This window comes from Macrobrachium nipponense, chromosome 12 (genome assembly GCF_015104395.2).
Source record: "Macrobrachium nipponense isolate FS-2020 chromosome 12, ASM1510439v2, whole genome shotgun sequence".
In the NCBI taxonomy this organism is placed as follows: domain Eukaryota; kingdom Metazoa; phylum Arthropoda; class Malacostraca; order Decapoda; family Palaemonidae; genus Macrobrachium; species Macrobrachium nipponense.
In genome coordinates this window covers 34,587,870-34,607,954 of record NC_087205.1, presented here as the reverse complement: position 1 = coordinate 34,607,954, position 20,085 = coordinate 34,587,870, and the positions used below count along the sequence as shown (strand labels likewise).

The 20,085-nt window shown below is 38.1% G+C and overlaps 1 protein-coding gene across 1 annotated transcript; it reads right to left on the bottom strand.

Annotated features, from left to right (window-relative positions):
• Positions 1–9,506: 9,506 nt before the first annotated feature.
• LOC135224486 (ribonucleoside-diphosphate reductase large subunit-like) lies at positions 9,507–18,123 on the bottom strand. Its single transcript, XM_064263492.1, has 17 exons — positions 17,958–18,123; positions 16,156–16,244; positions 15,870–16,047; positions 15,481–15,641; positions 15,033–15,235; positions 14,588–14,784; positions 14,362–14,474; positions 14,085–14,214; positions 13,848–13,948; positions 13,085–13,213; positions 12,815–12,907; positions 12,564–12,697; positions 12,195–12,339; positions 11,517–11,729; positions 11,008–11,103; positions 10,711–10,899; positions 9,507–10,430 (listed from the first exon to the last, which is right to left on the bottom strand). The coding sequence occupies exons 1-17, from the start codon at positions 18,007–18,009 to the stop codon at positions 10,218–10,220; spliced, it is 2,436 nt and encodes an 811-aa protein (XP_064119562.1). The 5' UTR covers positions 18,010–18,123; the 3' UTR covers positions 9,507–10,217.
• Positions 18,124–20,085: the final 1,962 nt, after the last annotated feature.

Genomic DNA, 20,085 nt, shown 5'->3' with positions numbered 1-20,085 from the left:
ATGGGAAGGAGAATAATGTTTTTATGTTATCAAAAATTTTAGGAGCAACGGGATTTTTAATATGACTGGCTTGTTTGGATTTCTTTTTAACACTGGTATTTTAGATAAACTAACCTAGCCACCTGGGGGGGCAAACAAGTCCTTATGGGTGCCGGTCCCAAGCCCGGATAAATAGGGAGGGTTGGTGTCAGGAAGGGCATCCAGCTGTAAAAATCTGTGCCAAAACCAAAAAATGGAATGAGCCGAAATATGGAAAGAGGTAATACTAGGGCGTACTCCGTAAACGACGCACAGAGACATCGCCCTAACTCTGTGGTAAGGCGAGGGCTACTGCATCAGGAGCGGGTGCAGCTAAAGAAGCGAGCTCACATTGGGTTTAGAGTATGTCAGCTAAATGTTGGGTCCATGACTGGGAGAGGCAGAGAATTGGCTGACTTGATGACAGAAAAGAGAGTAGATGTTATGTGTGTGCAAGAAACACGGTGGAAAGGAAATAAAGCTAAAGAGTTGGGAGATGGATATAAGCTATATTATGGTGGAGCAAATAAACAAGGTAGAAATGGAGTTGGCATAGTACTGTCTAGTGAACTAAAGAACTCGGTAATAGAAGTGCATAGAAAGAATGACCGTATCATCAGATTGAAGATATGTTATGGAGGAGAGATTCTGAATGTTGTAAGCGCATATGCACCACAAGTTGGTTGTACAGAAGAAGAGAAGGGAAATTTCTGGAGAGACATGGATGGAATAATGCAAGAACTGGAAGAGCATGAGAGGGTGATAGTTGGGGCAGATTTGAATGGCCATGTCGGAAGAGAAAATGAGGCGATTGGGCGGGTGCATGGGGGCCATGGAATTGGGGAGAGAAACTCAGAAGGAGTGTGTGTAGTGGACTTTGCTGTGTCATTTGACATGGCAATAGTAAACACATTCTTTAAGAAGAAAAGGGAACACCTAATAACATATAGGAGTGGGGGAAGATTCTCCCAGATAGACTACTTCTTGTATAAAAGGATAAATCTGGTGGAGGTCAAGAACTGCAAAGTTATTCCAGGCGACCATGTAGCCCCCCAACACAGACTGCTATGTATGGATTTGAAGTTGAAAAGGGAAAGAAAAACCAAAGCTAAAGGGATAAGGAAAATTAAATGGTACAAATTAGAGAAGGAAGGGGATAAGAAGAGAGAGTTTAAGAGGAGGGTTTTGGAGGATATTGATATAGGAATTGAAGATGTTCAAGAATGGTGGGCACGAAATGCAGCAGTAATGAGAAGGCATGGAAAGGAGCTGCTAGGAGAGACATCTGGTATCATATGGGAAGAAAAGGAGAGTTGGTGGTGGGATGAAGACATTGAGAAAGTAGTAAAAGAGGCAAAGAAAAGATGGGAAGAGTCACAGTCAGTGGAAGACAGAAATAGCTACAGAGAGAAAAACAAGGTGGTGAAAAAGGTGGTAGCCCAAGCTAAAGCAAAGTCGTATGATGATGTGTATAATGAGCTGGGGACAAAGGAAGGATTAAAGAAGATGATCAAGCTATCAAAGGCTAGAAATAAGAGCACCAAAGATATAACACATATCAAACAAATAAAGGATCAAGATGGTGTAGTACTTAGAAAGGAGGAAGACATTGTGAAGAGATGGAAAGAATATTTCGAACAGTTGTTAAATGAAGAAAATAATAGACTAATAAGAGAGGATGGGCAAGTGAACATTGGCATGGTAATGAGGTTTTCTAGGCAAGAGGTACTAAATGCACTGAAGAAGATGAAGAATGGGAAGGCAACCGGACCAGACATGATTCCGGTGGAGGCATGGAAAGCATTAGGAGATGAAAGAGTGGATATACTGTACGATCTTATGATAAAGATCCTTGAACAGGAAAAGATACCAAATGAGTGGCGTGGGAGTATATTGATCCCAATTTTTAAAGGGAAAGGCGATGTCCAAGAGTGTGGTAATTATAGGGGCATTAAATTGATGTCCCACACTTTGAAGATACTAGAAAGGATGATAGATGCTAGACTGAGAGAAGAAGTACAAATAGGTAAAGAGCAGATGGGATTTATGAAGGGAAGGGGAACAACAGATGGTATATTTTGTCTGAGGCAAATAATGGAGAAATTCGGGGAAAGACAAAGGGACCTACATATGGTATTCATTGACCTTGAAAAGGCTTATGACCGAGTCCCGAGACAAGAGGTATGGAGGAGCCTGAGGGAGAAGATGGTGCCAGAGAAGTATGTGCGATTGATACAAGAGATGTACCGGAATGTATTTACCAGAGTGAGGAGCAGTGTTGGAGAGACAGAAGGTTTTGAGGTGAGAGTAGGATTACACCAGGGGTCGACTCTGAGCCCATTTATCTTTAACATAGTGATGGATGTTATAATAGAGGAAGTAAGGGAGACAGTACCATGGAACATATTGTATGCGGATGATATTGTTCTGTGTGCAGAGAGCAGGGAAGATCTGGAAGTGAAATTGGAAAGATGGAGACAAGTACCGGAGGACAGAGGAATGAGAATAAGTAGATCTAAGACAGAATATATGTGTACCACCATTGAGGGGGATGATAGAGAAAGTATTCAGCTTGGTGGAGAGCAAATAAGGAGAGTTGATAAGTTTAAGTATTTGGGATCTTTTGTTAACGCTGGAGGAAGTATGGAAGAAGTAAAACATCGGGTACAGGCAGGCTGGAACAAGTGGAGAGCAGCCTCTGGAGTTCTTTGTGACAAAAGAGTGCTGCTTAGGTTAAAAGGAAAATTTCACAAGATGGTGGTAAGAACAGCAATGCTGTATGGTACGGAAACAGCAAGCATGAGAAAAACAGAGCAGAAGAAGATGGATGTGGCAGAAATGAGAATGCTTAGGTGGATGTCTGGGGTGACAAGAGAGGATAGGATCAGAAATGACTACATAAGGGGGTCGACTAAGGTGGTGGAAGTATCAAAGAAAGTGCAGGAGGGGAGGCTGAGATGGTATGGACACCTGTTGAGGAGAGATGAGGACCACGCTGGGAGACATACTATGGGGGTGGAGGTGCAAGGAAGAAGAAAAGAGGGAGACCAAGAAAGAGATGGAAGGACTGTGTGAGAGGAGACTTACATGAGAAGGGAATTGATGAGGCAGAAGCGCAGGATAGAAATAGATGGAAATGGCTCATCCGAAACAGCGACCCCATATAAAAATGGGAACAAGCTGCGCCTTGCTTTTATTCTTATTGTGTGCACCTTGCTTTTATTCTTATTGAAATGGTATATATGTATGTATGTGTGCGTGTACGTATGTGTATGTATGTATGTATGTGTGTATATGTATTTGTATAATAATTTCTTTTTTATATAATTCATTTTTATATTATTTATTTTATAATTTCCAGTATCTTTTATCATTTTTTTAAATAATTCTGTTTAATTATTATTATTGAAATTTATAGGGTCTTTTTATATATAGTTCGGCATCAATGACCTAGTTGTCGCAATGCTAGATTAATATAGTATTAATCAATCAATCAATCAATCCCCCTCGCGCGGGAGGGGGGGCGAGCCCCACCCCGAGCAAACGGAAGACCCTGAATACAAATGCACGTCGGGTAACGAGCGCCCTCCTCTACGCTCAACAGATCGGGCGAAGAGAAGGACCTCGAAACCTCCCCCCCGAAGGAGAAGGTGCCAACTGCGGGAGCTGAGTCGGGGGCAGGAAAGAAGACGCAGTGTCCGAAACCAAGGGAGTAGCAGAGAGCTTCCAACGACTCCTTGGCAAGTCTACGCTTCTCTCCACCCTCGCACGGAACCCACTGCACCTCCGACCAATTACACAAATGTTACAAGGCTCGGGCCGAGAGCATTCACGCCCTCGGCACTGAGCGCAAATGAGGATCAATCTTCGGAAAAGAGCGGAAGACCCACACTTGCGGCCCTCCACCCCCGGGCACACTCTATGGTTGATGGGGGGGCGCGGGGATAGCTCCATGTCCGATGATCCATAAAATCAATGTAATAAAAGATGAAAAAGAAAATATGTACTTACAACTCACTTTCAAACACTGACAAACCAAGTTGAAAAATTCACAACAAAACCAAAGCATACGACGATGAAGCGGGCAGAGAGCGATGAAGAACACGTCCTCCACACACACGGCCGAAAGCAAAAGTGATTCTTCACCTCCCAGTCGCGCTGTGCGCGCACTGTCGGACAGGCAGTTAACTACCGAACTCCCTTGTTCGAAGCTTACGACCGTTCCAGCTGCCGCTAATTACCTTCCTATTTTAAAAGGACCGACGGTTTGTATAACGTACTGGAACAAATTAGCATTTTGAGCTCCTCCCCTTTATCTCTCAGGCCCTGACAATTCCACTCAAGAAAATTTAAGAATTTACTTGAGTTTAGAGGCCCTGATAATAGGGCCTCTTTGAAGATGTTTTGTCTCAGTAGGGTTGCCAGGAATTTCGGGAATCCTGCTTTGTTTTTTCTTAGAGGGAGACTGCCTGCCACCCTCAGCCTCATTTCTTTTTGGGACTGGCATTGCTACCTCCATACAGGAAGCAACTTCTGGTTCTTGGCTGGCTGCCTCTGTAGCTGGTGTTCCAGGCTCCCAAGACTATTGCGTCAGCTAAAGAGGGAGACCCCCCCAAAAGAGGCATGCACATCAGCAAGGACAGACGTATATTCCAAATTACTTACACCAGTCAAAACTGATGTTGCTTCCAAAGAAACTGATGCATCAGCCAAAGTTGATGCTGCCTCCGAGGAGGTTGATGCATCAGCCAAGGCTGATGCTGCCTCCAAAAAGGCCGGTGCACCAGACAAAGCTGATGCTGCCTCTAAAGAGGCTGGTGCGCCAGCCAAAGCTGATGCTGCCTCCAAAGAGGCTGATGCACCACTCGAAGCTGATGCTGCCTATGAAGAGGCCAGTGCTCCATCCAAAGCTAATGCTGCCTCCAAAGAGGCCGGTGCACCAGCCAAAGCTGATGCTGCCTCCAAAGAGGCTGGTGCACCAGCAAAAGCCAATGCTATTTCCAAAGAGTTTTGCACATCAACCAAAGATGACGTTCGTAGACATTTTAATTTGAGCTTTACCCAAGTTGTTTTTGCTGCTACTTTGTTACATGGGATTTTTGAATTTTTCCACCTGTTCTAAATGAATTTGAAGCAGCATTCGAATTAACTTTCCTCCTTCTCAATTGTTGTCTATTTGCAGCAACACTTGCAAAAGATACCCCTGGTCTTATATATTTATTTGTTCAGTACTATTCTGGCTTCTGCAAACACGAGAGTTCAAGGATGACTAGTGTGTTTCCCCACAATAAATGCATTTTGGTTCAGCATGGCAATCACCATGCTCAACTTCTCCACAATTTATACAAATTGCAGGGTTTCCTAGCAACTTGGAACCACAGGACCTGACAGTAAAAACACCTCCTGGGTCTCAGCACGTACTGTTTCACTTTATATCTGTACCAAGCTGCTTTGACAACGTTTGGTAATTTAGAAGAATTGAAATTTAATAACTGTGGCATAGGACACCATGCCCCATTTGCTTTCTTTTTCAGTCTTTCCACCTTCAATACACCCTGATCTTTAAGTTCATCTTCAGGATGAATCATAAGATGAGCATATATAATTCCTTCGGTATGATTGAAAGTATCATGTGGCTTACATTCACTCTGAACTCCTCCCAGTAAACTCAGAGATTTCAATTTCTCACTTTCTTCTAATGATCTAGTCTCTACCAAAAGCTTATTTCTACCATGTGGCAATATCTTAGGTTCCCTCCCACAGCATTTTACAATATCCCTATGTACTTAAAAAATATTCATAACTATCCTCAAAGGTAATAGTTATTTATCAAATTCATTAGGTATGCCTCCTCCAGATTCTACTAAGGATTTTCTTCCTACAAAATTTCTTCCCTTGATGGGGAGTATATGGTGCCAGTGTAACCACACTGGATTGAAAAGTCCTTCCCATGTCTGGTTCCGTGCAATGGTCATCAGGATTTTGGGCTTTTAAGTTCCTCATACAATGATAAATAGCAGATTCGAGGTTTTCCCCATACCCACCATGGAGCCACATTTAGAGGATGCAATTCCCTTATTAGGGCACCCTAGGGGTACAACCTAGATATACACCCCCCATTCAGTACCTTGAGGGTCGTCAGTCCATTGAGATCAGACCCAGCACCAAATGTAGGGTTTGACAAATGTTTCCCCTCGTTCGACCACGTTGGGTACTCCAGTTCTACGGGTGGAGAGGCATGCCGTCCCACTCCACCCTCCCTCAACTCCAAAGAACAGTAAGAGTGTGTCCAAATTCATGCTAAGATCATCAACAAAATCCATCTGGACAGAGGAAGGAGAGAAATAGTGAAAATAGGAGGTGGTGATGCAGAGTACCAGGATTAGTCAGGATGAGAATTGACCTTAGTGATATGGCAGTACCTACCAGGGTGAATAAATCACTCCACCACCATCGCTCAATTCTTCATTGCAACACGCAAGCCCTCCCTACTACAGCAAAGTTCCTGTTCACAAGGGGGGATCTTACAACAAAAGCGGGCAGAGGCGAACACACGTCTACACCCGACAGCGGCCGAAAGCAGTGGTATGTTTACCTCCAGTCGGGCGGGACTCCCAACCGTCGGACAAGCAGTTACTACCGAACTAAAGCCCCGTCCACACGACGGGCAAATGCCCGGCAGGCAGACACTGTTCCCAATTCTCTGTGGTATGGGTGGCGATCACGAGTGTAGATGACGTCATAGACGTTTAAGTATTACAAGATATCAACCGAAAAAAGCTATATATTCATTCCTCATCAAAATTCTCAAGTTATTGGGCTGGTGTGGGGAGGCGGAAGATAAAGGAATATTTGCCTGGAATAACCCGCCCCGGATGCCAAATACTCTAGGAGCACCTCTGGAACTTGGAGGGAGAAGGTGTGTTTTGAAAATGTTTTGAAATTCGTCAAAGCTTAATAATCAATATGTACTATTAGTGATAGTGATCAGATTAGTGACGATACTGATGATATTTAATGCAGAATAATCAACTCACTGGCGAGTTGTAGTACATGGGAAAAAAATTATAACCACATTCATGCCAATGAATAAAATTCAAAATAGTAGCTTTCGGTAGCGGTTCTGCTGCCTTCCTCAGCGGGAGAGACAGTGTGTATGTTTTTATTTATGCAGTTAATATCAAAGAATTAAAAGAAAATTATGTAATAAATAGCACCCCTATGAATGATAGCCACGAGCTGCCACTGTCGTAACGCTCTCTCTCTCTCTCTTCGTTTATTGGCCCCTGACTGAACTACTTATGTATTTAAAACTGCTCTCTCTCTCTCTCTCTCTTCGTTTATTGGCCCCTGACTGAACTACTTATGTATTTAAAACTGCTCTCTCTCTCTCTCTCTCTTCGTTTATTGGACCCTGACTGAACTACTTATATATTTAAAACTGATGTGATCTTTATACATTAGGTTAAAAGATAAAGAATCTTAACTGTTATTACGATTTAACTTCTCTGCAAACGAAACTAATACACTTTATCCACGTTATCATCTTATCTTGTTCATCATGCTTTTTTTTTCATCCCTATGTTCATCAAAACAGTGTTAAAGCGGAATAATGATTCTTCTAGGCATCCAGTGAAAGTCCGTGCAACTCTCCCCCCCCCATCCCCCCTTCCATTGCTTCTCGCCCTCCCAGTCTCTTCCTTCCCACTTACTCCAAATTGACTGGGATCAGCCTACACATTAGTACTATCTTCTGCCTAGCTCCCCAGACAAGATGAGCTTCTTCTTACTTTCTAAAGCTGATCGACGTAAGTTGTAACAGCGTCAGGGTAATCAGTTTTTAAACTAAAAGAAATTATAAAAAAGATGAAAACTCGGTGAGTTTTTCTTGATGCAGGGAGATGCGGAAAATAAAGATTAATGTTTACATGCGTACAGTCAAATACCCCCAAAAATATGTATGCATTAATGAAAGATAAGTAAAGATAAAATGCTGAATAACGTATAGAAAGAGCGTTGCTTATTCATAGGGTAATTTCAAAAGTTGCAAGTTTATAAAACAGGTAGAAAAAGGCAGACTATTTTGCTCTTGGGATTACCACAGAACCAAAAGAAATAAAATAAAATAATAATAATCATCTTTACAATATCACGTAATATATTTTGCAAAATGCTGTGGGAAGTAGACACAGGTAATTTTCTTTTGCGGCCGAATTTTAAAGATAATAGCATTCTTACGATGCAGAATGAAAAACTAAGGGTGGACCAATATACCGTATATTTTTATTCATAAAAGTATTCTTGATACTACGTAACATTGGAGGACGTGGCGAGGTCTTCATGGCTGTCGTCAGATTACATTTCATTTCAGACGAATCAGGATTGCAGTTTTTATTGATGCCATTTGTGATGGGACTTTCTACAGAAACCCAGTTGCGTTAATACAGGCAAAAATAGATTTCTCTCGACCCCACGTAGCGTAACGTCAATGATAATAATAGTACTTTCTTGATAATCACATATGCCAGACAGCTCTGATTGCCCTCTGCCCGGCGTCTGACCCAAGTCACGTTCGCCTGCCTGTGTCTACTGCCCGCCTTAATTGGGCTGTTTGATCTGGTAACACTGTTTCAAAGCGAGAGAATTCCGGGCAAATCAGTGCCTGCCGGGCATTTGCCCGTCGTGTGGACGGGGCTTACCTTGTTAGAAATCTTACGACCGGTCCAGCTGGCACTGAATAGTAATTCCTTATGTAAAGGACCAAGGGCTTGTATTACGTGTTGGAAAAAGTTTGAATTTTGGTCTTTTGTTTGTTTGTATGGTGTTTTTTCGTTGCATGGAACCAGTGGTTATTCAGCAACGGGACCAACGGCTTTACGTAACTCCCGAATCACAGAGTGAACTTCTATCACCAGAAATACACCTCTCACTCCTCAATGGAATGGCCAAGAATCAAACCCGCGACCACCAAGGGAATTTTGGTCTGCTGCGGTAGGGAACCTATAGCTATATAATTGCTAGGTAAGAGACTGAAATAAATATAATCTTGCTTGCGAGTAAGGTAGCAGAAATTTAATGTAAAGTTTGAATATTACAAACTCAAGTAGGATTATTTGGTGTTAATTACTGCATTACTTCCAAAAACAAATTACAAAATTACACTGGCTCCACAGGATCAACATTTGACTACAGGGCCACATCTGCTCTCAATGTGGATTGGCCTTAAGGATTTGTTTTCAAGTGTGAAAATCATAGTTTTAGATTTAAAGTTTTTAAAATGCAACAAAGCCTTCAATAAGTAATGCCACAGACCCTGTGGTGATACTGCACAATCCAGACTAGGTAGCCCATAAGGAACAATGGCTTAAGACTGTAATATAAGATAATACCCATTAAACCTTGTTATAAATTACTTCATTATCGCTTTATTCCCAGTGCAATATTTCATATAATTACCAACTGTCAGGTATAGGTAAGATAAAAACAGATTTTCTATCAAATTCATTAAAAATTCAGCATAAAAATATAAGACATAAAAAACTGCAACTACATTTTCCTGCAGATGCAGGAAATACAGAGAATAATCTTCCGAATATATTCGGGGCTTCCCTAACACACAAGGATTGACAAGATTCAACTTACGACTAAAAACTTTCACTTCCCAAATCCTTACAGCAAATATAATCTAAGGTAATTACACTTGAATATAATGGCCTAATAAATTTTTTTAAAATTGTAAGTTTAAAGCATTAAGAAATGAGGAAAAAACATGTATACAGTATTAAAAAAAGCACTTAAGTTTCATAAATATGTACAGAACTCAAAACTAAAGAAATAATTTTAAGGTAAAAAAAGATTTAAGAAAAAATCCTAAATAAATGTTAAGGTAAATTTAAGAAAAAAAAAATCCTAAATAAATGTAAAGATAATGGCAGTGATATGTAAGCTCTCGGTTGCGTTGTGCAGAAAACATAAGGCACCATTGTGAATGCACAACTTAAAACTGACAAGCAAATATACAATTGAAATAAGCAAAACAAATCACTTGAAAAAAAAAGTAACTAGCTTTGCTAAATTATCACAAAAGTTTTTTACAGAATTATCACAAAACATTTAAAAATCATTACTAAATGAGATATGTACAAAAATACTTGGGGGAGATACAGTACAAGTAAGCCTTTAGATGCCAGGTCATTAGTCTATGAGCCACACATCAGGCACTCATCCTTATTTTCTAAAGAACACACCATTGCTGCCATGTTTTCCTCGCTTTCGCTTTTAGAACTTCCATTCACTCCATTAGAGGTAACATTAACTGTGGTGGCATTCTTCAGCTTGGCCTTGTCAACTGTAAACTGGATAGCATTTGCAGCAGGCTTTGTACGAAGGTAATACATGCCGGTTTTGAGACCCTGAAAGATTTTTTCATGAAAACTTTTGCAAAAAATCTAAATTTGCCTCTTTGATTTAATAAAAAATCAGCATCATTGGAAAATGAAAATCAGCATCCATTACTTATTGAAAAATTAAATCATACTTTGAAAGGAACAAATTTCAGGCAAAATTAAAATTGCATATGAACTAAGTTTGGCAAACCACATTTTATTGTTCATTTCTTGAAATCAAATAACATTAAACAAATTTAAGAAAAAATCTAATAAATCTGTATCTGAACTACTAGAAATAACTTACCAATTTCCATGCATAGAAATGCATTGAAGTAAGTTTGCCATAGTTTGGCTCTGCAATATGAATGTTGAGAGACTGACTCTGATCAATGAAAGCACCTCTATCAGCTGCCATCTGAATAATAACTTTCTGGGAGATTTCCCACACAGTTTTGTAAAGAGCTTTCAGGTCAGCAGGAATGTTCTCAATTTCCTGCAAGAAAAATATTTCATCAGCTTCCACATCATAGACTGGCTAATTTCTAAGTTTGTCCAGTACATATACTGACAACGAAAATGTGAACTAATGAAGCATTCATACCTGAATTGAACCATTCTTTGCAATAATTTCATTCTTCATGTCATCATTCCACAATCCCTGTTCAGTCAGGTCCCGAAGCAAGTGGTGATTGACGACCTGAAATCAGAGTTGAGTAAATCTTTGGGTTTTCTTGAAACAAAAAGCTTGACACCTCATCAATAACTTAACTGGATGAAGGATGAATACATCAATTGTACAAACATATCTGAATTGGGACCTCAAAAGTTCAAGCAAAGATGAAATTTAAATCTTTACTTGAACAATTCTTACAATTATATTATTTTATTTGTATCTATTGATTAATCAATTTTCTATAAACTTATCTCTTCTTTTTGGATTTCCTATTACTCTCTTGTTACTTCTTTCAAATAAGCACCATAATCTTTGGAAGCTTGAATTTCAAATCAATGGCCCGTGTGCTTGTTCTATACGAAGGTTTATCTTTGAATAATAACCTAAATACATAACAAAAGTACTCTTATCTTATAAGTACCAAATAACTCCCTTACCTGGAACTCTCCAGACAACACCCGTCTGCTGTAAATGTTTGATGTGTAAGCTTCTATGGACTCATTATTTCCCAAAATCTGAGCCGTTGAGGCAGTAGGCATTGGGGCAAGCAGAAGAGAGTTGCGAACACCATGTTTTTTAACCTTTGCCTTCAACGCTGCCCAATCATGCAAATCAGTCGGAGTCACATTCCACATATCATGCTGGAAGATCTGCAAGATATATCTAGATCAATAACAACTCATATTTACAACCTACTTTTCCATACTGAAGTTGAAGATTGTATCGTAAAAAAAATATCCTACTTTATTCCTTAAACCCTTAAAGTATAAACATTGTGCAATTGCTATTATAATACCCATTAAACAGAATATTCCCAAGATGTTATAATTCACAAATTCCCCTGGGGACAAAAAGGCAGTGTTTCATTAGCAATCGCTCTGATGCATTGCCATGTTGCTGACACTATGAAGTTTGCCATCCAACATGGGATCCATAAAACTTGCAATCTGAATAGCAGCTTCAAAAACCCTCAAGAACAAAACAGCAAAGTAGTATAATTTCAGTATCATATGCTTAAAGTAACAATGGATCATTGATTCCCAGTTACAGAAGAGCAACAACTTACTTTTGGAAGTAGTAACCTTAATAAAAAAATAAAAAAATTAAAAACTTACCCCTTTGCTTACTGGGCAACCTTCATAAGTTTCATATGGGCCAAGCTTCTCTGCCAGTTCACAACTTGCCTCCATAGCACCATAATAAATAGTTTCAAAAATTTGTTTATTGAGCAATTTTGCTTCATCAGAGTCAAATGGATACCTGAAAGAAATTCTTTCCTTAGATATGAACATAAAAACACTAATATGCACAAGTGTTTTTTACCCTACCCAGTACACTTAGCCTAACAAACTGTCATGACAACCACAACTCTAACATAAGGTAGCAAAATTGGGCACTAGCCTTAAGTACTTTCATAGAAGGCATTCCATAATAATTAATTTGTTTCATATCACAGTACATGAAAGGCAGAAATAAGGACCAACCTCATAAGGATGAAAGCATCAGCAAGGCCCTGAACACCAATTCCAATTGGTCTGTGTCGCATGTTGGATCTGCGGGCTTCCTCAACAGGATAGAAGTTAACCTCTATAATTTTATTCAAGTTGCGAGTGATAACCTGTGAAATATAATGCTCGTTAGCATGACTCACAAAACGGAGATACTTCAAAACCTACTAAAAAAAATGTATTGCAAAAACTTTGAGAAATCTTTAAAAATCTAATTTTCATCTTACCTTTGTAACTTCCTTCAGTTTATTAAAGTCATATGTTCCGTCTGATTTCACATACATGTTCAGTGCAATAGACGCCAAGTTACAGACAGCAACCTGAGGAAAAAATTAAGTCGTTATGCATTTAACATTTTCATATCTACTAATATGTCTCTAATGGGGGCTACATACAATGATAAATTTAAAAAATAGTAACCGACATTATGAATAAATCAAATATTGGTACCACGAAAGCACTGTAACAAAGTTATACAAAGAGCACAATCATCTTACCTCATCAGGAGATGAATATTCTACAATTTCTGTACAAAGATTGGAGCATTTTATGGTGCCTAAATTCTGTTGATTGCTCTTCCTGTTGCAAGCATCTTTATACAGCATGTAAGGGGTGCCAGTTTCAACCTATGGACAGAAGTAACACCTTACTGTACTAACCTAAACTCCTAAAATAGTTTGTAAATTTGAAATTTGGATGGTTTAGATACAACTCCTGCACCCACATAATTACATACATTCAGACCAAACCTATTAAATTATATTGCATTATGCAACACCTAGAATATTTACAATTAAGATTGTCTCAATACAACAAAATAAAATAATCCATATTCTTTTGAATATGGATTATTTTATTGCCACCAATATTTACTTTATATATCTGCATTCGTGAAAATCACATTAACATCAAAACCAAGTAGTAATAAAAGAATACACGCAGTACTGACATTTGTAATGCAAGAAAGTATGATTTAGATATTAATGATTTATGTAAGTGTTATGTTTTTATTCTTCTCTTAATGGGTTTCATTACTAGAATGGATTACATATTAATTCAGCTCATAGGAAATTCTACAAAAGATTTATCCCCGAGGTACAACCAACTTTATAATTCAGCTTTGATTATAGCTTACAGCAATGACCAATAAATTTTTTTTTAACAGCATTCTTATTAACATCAAATCTAGGTAATAAGAGAAAATGTCCCTGACAACACTGCAAAAAAAAATCCATTAACATTTGAATTCAGACTGCTTACCTGTGATTCAATGACAGCATACCACAGTGCCTGAGCCTTCACTTTACGAACATAGCGACCTTCCTCTTCATACTTTTTGTAAAGGGTCTCAAATTCTGTGCCTGTTGAATGAAGGCAAAATAAAATATTAAAAATATTCCTATAACAGCATCAAAAGCCTAATCCTAACATCAATATCAATTATATTACAGACTTAGTGGGCTAATGAGAGCAGAAGAATTGAAGGTCTGTTCTCACCCCAGGTATCATGGAGGCCAGGAGACTCGTTAGGACACATGAGACACCAGTCTCCATTCTCTTCCACGCGCTGCATGAACAAATCTGGGATCCACAATGCATAAAAGAGATCTCTGGCTCTTTGTTCATCCTGAAATGTTTAAGGGTATTAGTTGACCAGCAGACTATAGTACTTAGAATTTCTCAAATCTTACTGTACTTATATCAATAGTATTGAAGAAATGTGAACTCAAATTGCAATAGGCTAATATTTAAGAAGCACCATTTAGGTTCTCACCTTTCCATGGTTTTTGCGAAGATCGAGGAAATCAAAGATGTCAGCATGCCATGGCTCAAGGTAAATAGCAAATGCACCTGGTCTTTTGTTACCGCCTTGATCAACATAACGTGCTAAAAAAAAAAAAAAAAAAAAACTTTGGTTAGAACTACATAGAAAAACCTTTCAACAAGACCAATAAATTTTTCCATGTTCAAAAAGATTTTACAAATATAAATTTGCCTACCAGTATTATTGTATACACGAAGCATAGGAACAAGACCGTTGGAGGTGCCGTTGGTTCCGGCAATGTAGCTACCAGTAGAGCGAATGCAGTGAGCATTCAAACCAATGCCTCCAGCAGATTTTGAGATAAGAGCACATTGCTTGAGTGTATCATAAATGCCCTCAATGCTGTCATCCTTCATCGTCAGCAAGAAGCAGCTGGAGAACAATAATTTTTGTAACATTAAGTACCAATAACACTTTGAAAAGATAACAAAATTATAAAGTACATAATACTGAAGACTTTAGAATTTTTCACAGCCAAAAATTGGCTTTATAATAACAAATTCCCAAACAAACTGAATTTTCGAATTTAAAAAATATGTGCATTATTTCAATTTTACGCAACACTAATTTCTTATGCAATGACTAAAAAGTAGAACAAGTTACATTATGCAAAACAATACCTAGAAAGCTGTGGCCTTCTTGTAGCAGCATTGAAAAGTGTAGGTGAAGCATGAGTAAACCATTTTTCAGACAACAGGTTGTATGTTTCAATTGCAGCAGGTATATCTTCCCCATGTATTCCAACAGCAACTCGCATCAACATATGCTGAGGACGTTCTGCAACCTTACCATCGATCTTCAACAAATAGGAGCGCTCCAGGGTCTACAAAAAAATATATGAATAAATAAAATGGAACAGTAAACTAACAATTCTGAAAGCCTCCTGGAAATGTTAAAGCTGCAGACAGTGAATGTATAGCTGAAGTATATCATTTACACTTATTTAAAGCTACCAAGTGATACATTTCAAAAGTAAACATTCTTTCCTAAAACTATTTAACAAAGTAATTAAAAGTTAAAACCTTGCATACAGAAACTGCAATTAGTATCTAAATGAAGTCTACCAACCTTGAATCCAAAGTAATTGTAAGAGAAATCTCTATCGTAGATAATAGCAGAGTTCAGCTTCTCAGCATTGTCCATAATGATCTTGTAATGTTCATCACTAAGCATTGGCATCTTCTTGCCAGTTTTCTTGTTGGTCATATTATACAAGTCATCCATTACCTCTGCAATTGAACAAATCAAGACCAGTTAATTAAACAACTTATTCATGTGTACAGTAACCCAATAACCTTTAATACTAATTTTCAAGCCATCTACTAAATATATTCTACATTAAGGTACGTATACTACAAGCCTAAACAAGCTTTCTTCAATTATATCCTAGTTTTTGTAACAATTGCTTAATAGCAGCAAAATACCTCAGTGCAGTACTTAGGAGAAGAAATAATTACCACTGAAGGTTTTCTTTGTTTCCTTATGAAGATTGGAGACAGCAATCCTCGCAGCCAGAACAGCATAATCTGGGTGTTTTGTCGTCATTGTAGCAGCAGTTTCAGCAGCCAAGTTATCCAGTTCAACAGTAGTCACACCAGTGTACAGACCATTTATAACTTTCAGAGTAATTGCAGGCTGAAAAGTAAAGGTACAAATAATAAAATCTTTACAATAAATGCATACAATTAATATACAAAACTGCGTATGTCACCATGATACTATAATTGCATAAAAGAGACTTACAGGATCAATGAAGTCCATATGAAGGCCATAGCAAAGTTTCTGAATGCGTGAGGTGATCTTGTCGAACATGACTGGTTCCTGCCGTCCATCTGAAATATAAAGCAATCAGTGAGCTTTCCTATACAATCACCTCTTTATTCAAATATCCAGTTTAGAAGCTACATTAATATCAAACTAACCTAAGCAACTTGCAAAGATGGCTACAGCCAATGTTCAATAGGTCAGGCAACAAAGTTTTTACATCAGGATTAATTTTCAACTGGTAGTAAGCCACTTAAACTGAACAGCCTAAGAGCTTAACAGCCATTTAGACTTCTTTCATTAACCACAGAAAATATTGAGGGTCCTACAGCTATGCTTCCCACCCTACTAAGGTTCTAAGCAACCTAGAATGACTATGGGGGTACATTAAACACTAGCAATGACAAATAGACACTTGCCTGGGCTACTTTAGATATTTATGGGAATGTGGTTCACCTGAAGTTTATGCTAACCTAATCAGCCACAAAGCTTAACCCTTAACACATTACTAGGTCTGGATCATACAATCAAATAAGTTTGGTTTGGCTGTTTCTCTACAGTCTGTCAAATTGTATGATCAACTATTTACATGATAGCCTATGGCCTCTAAGTTATATAGTAGTGCTGCCTACAGCATCAGGGGATACAATGCTGTATTTTTTTTTTTCAAAGAAAATGTTACATTAAAAACTGAATTATTAACTGACTAATTACTGTCCTACTGTATTAAGGAAGTCATAGCTAGTATCAAAATTGAAAAGGTCAAAATGCATTAAATAAAGGGATACATAGCCTAAATCCTCCAGTCTTGCCCAAATTAATTTTTTATGGTATGCTGGTTCTCCCAAGCCAAATCTGTATACTATACCTAGGCTATATTTAATGCCAATCAGATAAACTAAAGCCAAACAAAATCAATTGACCTTCCAAAGGTATGAATCTGATAGCCTACTAACTACTAGGCTACTAGTATACTTCTAGCATGACCACACTTAAAACTACAACATTCACATAGCCCATGTTACAACATCCAAGCCTGAAGTCCACAAACTTAAAAACATATAATTGGCCTATCCTGTAACTTTTAGTATTACATATACTTTTAATTACCTGCACTATGATACTTTGTTGCTTGACCTAATCCAAGCATCATAGTCAAAGGCAATACCTAGGAACCCCCAAGCCTAGTATACCCAGGCCCAATTTATAGCTTTTATGGGATGTGTTGATAATAAAGTACGACATTCTGCTGGGTTTAATCGTCAGACTTGTCATGTAATGACTACTTATATGAATAAAGCGTATCTCGAACTGGCCCAACCTAGACTAGGCCTTTGTTACAGACAATCGTACTGAATGAGCACATGGTTAAGGATTAGGTACCCCAAGCTAATCATACTAAAATATTGAAAACACCAAACAGAAATCTTTCAAGTAACTTTATGACTAACATAGGTACGCACACCAGTTTTGTAAATCACCTTCAACCTAAAAACAGTTCGATTAGGATTACTAGGTTAACTACCGTAATGTAAGTTATTCAAGGCCAGTTAACCCTCAAATTAATCAACCTAAACAGATAGAAGCTTTAAGCTTGTAAACAGCAATTTTTACACTAAGAGTACATATTTTATTTGAAATAAACCTACTTCTTCAACCATGCTTACGTAAGCCAAGTCTGAGATACCTATAGGTATAGTCAGGATTCGCTTAGGCGTTGAACTTCAAGCTAACTAGCTAGTAGGTAGTACTAGTATTAACCGAAAAATGTCTTTTCTCACCTCTTTTCAGGACGTACATCTTGGACCACATCTTCTCTACCTGTTGGACCATTATGCCTTCTGGAGACGAGTATGCGAAATGAATTCCTCCACAAAATCCTGCAGGATTTTATACCAAAGTTGACGCGTCCGAGGGCTCGGGAAGTCCAGTCAACAGTGCGCGGGTTTTTCAGAAAATAACGAAAAACGCGCGAAATTTTCCATTCGGCCAATGGCAAGGGGTTTTACAAGGCTGTTTGTTTCTTGGACTATGATTGGTCGCTGTTCGTTGCCCGCCTTGACAGGATGTTACAAGTATTTCTCCGAAATTACTCGCTATTCTCTGACGTGGGTTACTCTGAAGGATCTTGATCATCTTGTTATAAAGTTTTCCTTTTCGTATTCCTTCATTACATGGTTTATATTATCAACATAATTATCTAAATTATATCAGTGGTTTTATAAGTAATAATTTGTCATTATAATATAATTGTTTGCAAGGAATCTCAAACACTCTCAATACATTCGAATGAATGTTTACTGTTCAGACCACGCGACTGAACGCGCTTTCTATGCCTTTGAACAGACCAAACATGAAAGTGCTTGCCGTCAGCTGCGGGTTGATTCGTTAACGGGCGCTTAAATTAGTATGCATACCGGTCAAAAACTCTTTCAATTCTCTTCATTTTTGGTGTCATCGATTAATATATTTTCCCTTAGAGTATTACACACATAGATATTAACATTGGCAATGCGCTTTTCCACATGAACATCAACAAAAAGATAAATGCAACAGAAAATTATTCATGTTCGAACACATTCCTTTGAATGTTGGCAAATTGTGCCACTTAGTCCGTTCTTTATGTGATAAATTTCTGATAGTAAAAAATGCAGTATATCTGGTAACTCTATGCAGTTTTAAGATATAAATCAATATGTTTTCACGATTATGAAAAGGTTGAAGTTGCAAGGGGGTGGAACAACACAGTATATGCACACAATCACACATGTGGGTTTCTGCGTATACGATGTTTACTGCAGAAGATGTAGCAACGTCGTTGTTCTAATTTTTTTAAAATTTAAATTAGTAAAAGTTAAGATTCTTAATTTATCAAGGTTATTTCTGTAATTGTTAAAAGAATGCTGAAGTTATAAAGTTACAAGAGTAATGAAAGAAGAAAGTTTTGCATAAAAATAAAAAAGAATATAAGTCAAAGGTATTACTATATTCTGAAGTTTCAGCACACGTTTTATAATGAACATACAAAAATGAGCACCCTCAGTTAATTATTGTTAATCCAAAATAAAAACTATTTAGTACAACGAACCATTAGTAACACGAAGTTATCTCACTACTTCAGCAAATAAGGGAATGTGGGGTGAAACCGACAAGCTTAAGAATCATGATGTAATGCTCAAGCCTTTTTACCGTTAATATTTCTGAATGTTGCCATTCCCTTGGACTTGACTAAACAGGCATGCAGTTGTCTCCAGCCATTGCCTACGTACCTTATCACATCACGTGAAAAAAGTAAGTCTGAACACGTACCAGCGATATATCAACCCGTATTTCAGAATTCATGAAGAGAATTGTGTCAACAAATAGCGGCGTAGCTAATTGCTTCTGTTCTGATCACAGATACTTTGCTGAAAGCCCCCTTGAGTAAACAGCGATGAGTAATAACTAAACTAACCACTATACAAATCAGAAATTCATTGGGTTTGACTTGACTCAGTCATTTGAGGCTAAGCCTTTCGGTGGATGTTCGTCTTCTCTGGATAGCTGTCCTGTTCTTTGTATATTCCTTAGATATGATTTTTCGTACATGGGGATCTCGCTTTTCTTACGCAATGAATGTGCATATGTGTAAAAAAAAATTCACAACACTACATCAAATTAAATTTCGATTCTACCAACGAAATTTAGATTGACGTTGTAGGATGTTTCATTGCGTATAAGTACTTTAGTGGAATCTGTAAACATATATAGTATAGATAGCTACGATGAAATAACATTAGGCATTTCATAATTATAAAGTTGTTGTTGTCATCGACTGGTATTTACCAAATACATTTCATGAAAATAAATACGCACAATTCTTAGAAATTTTGTATATTGGGTCGGGTATGATCCTGGGATTTCCTTCCT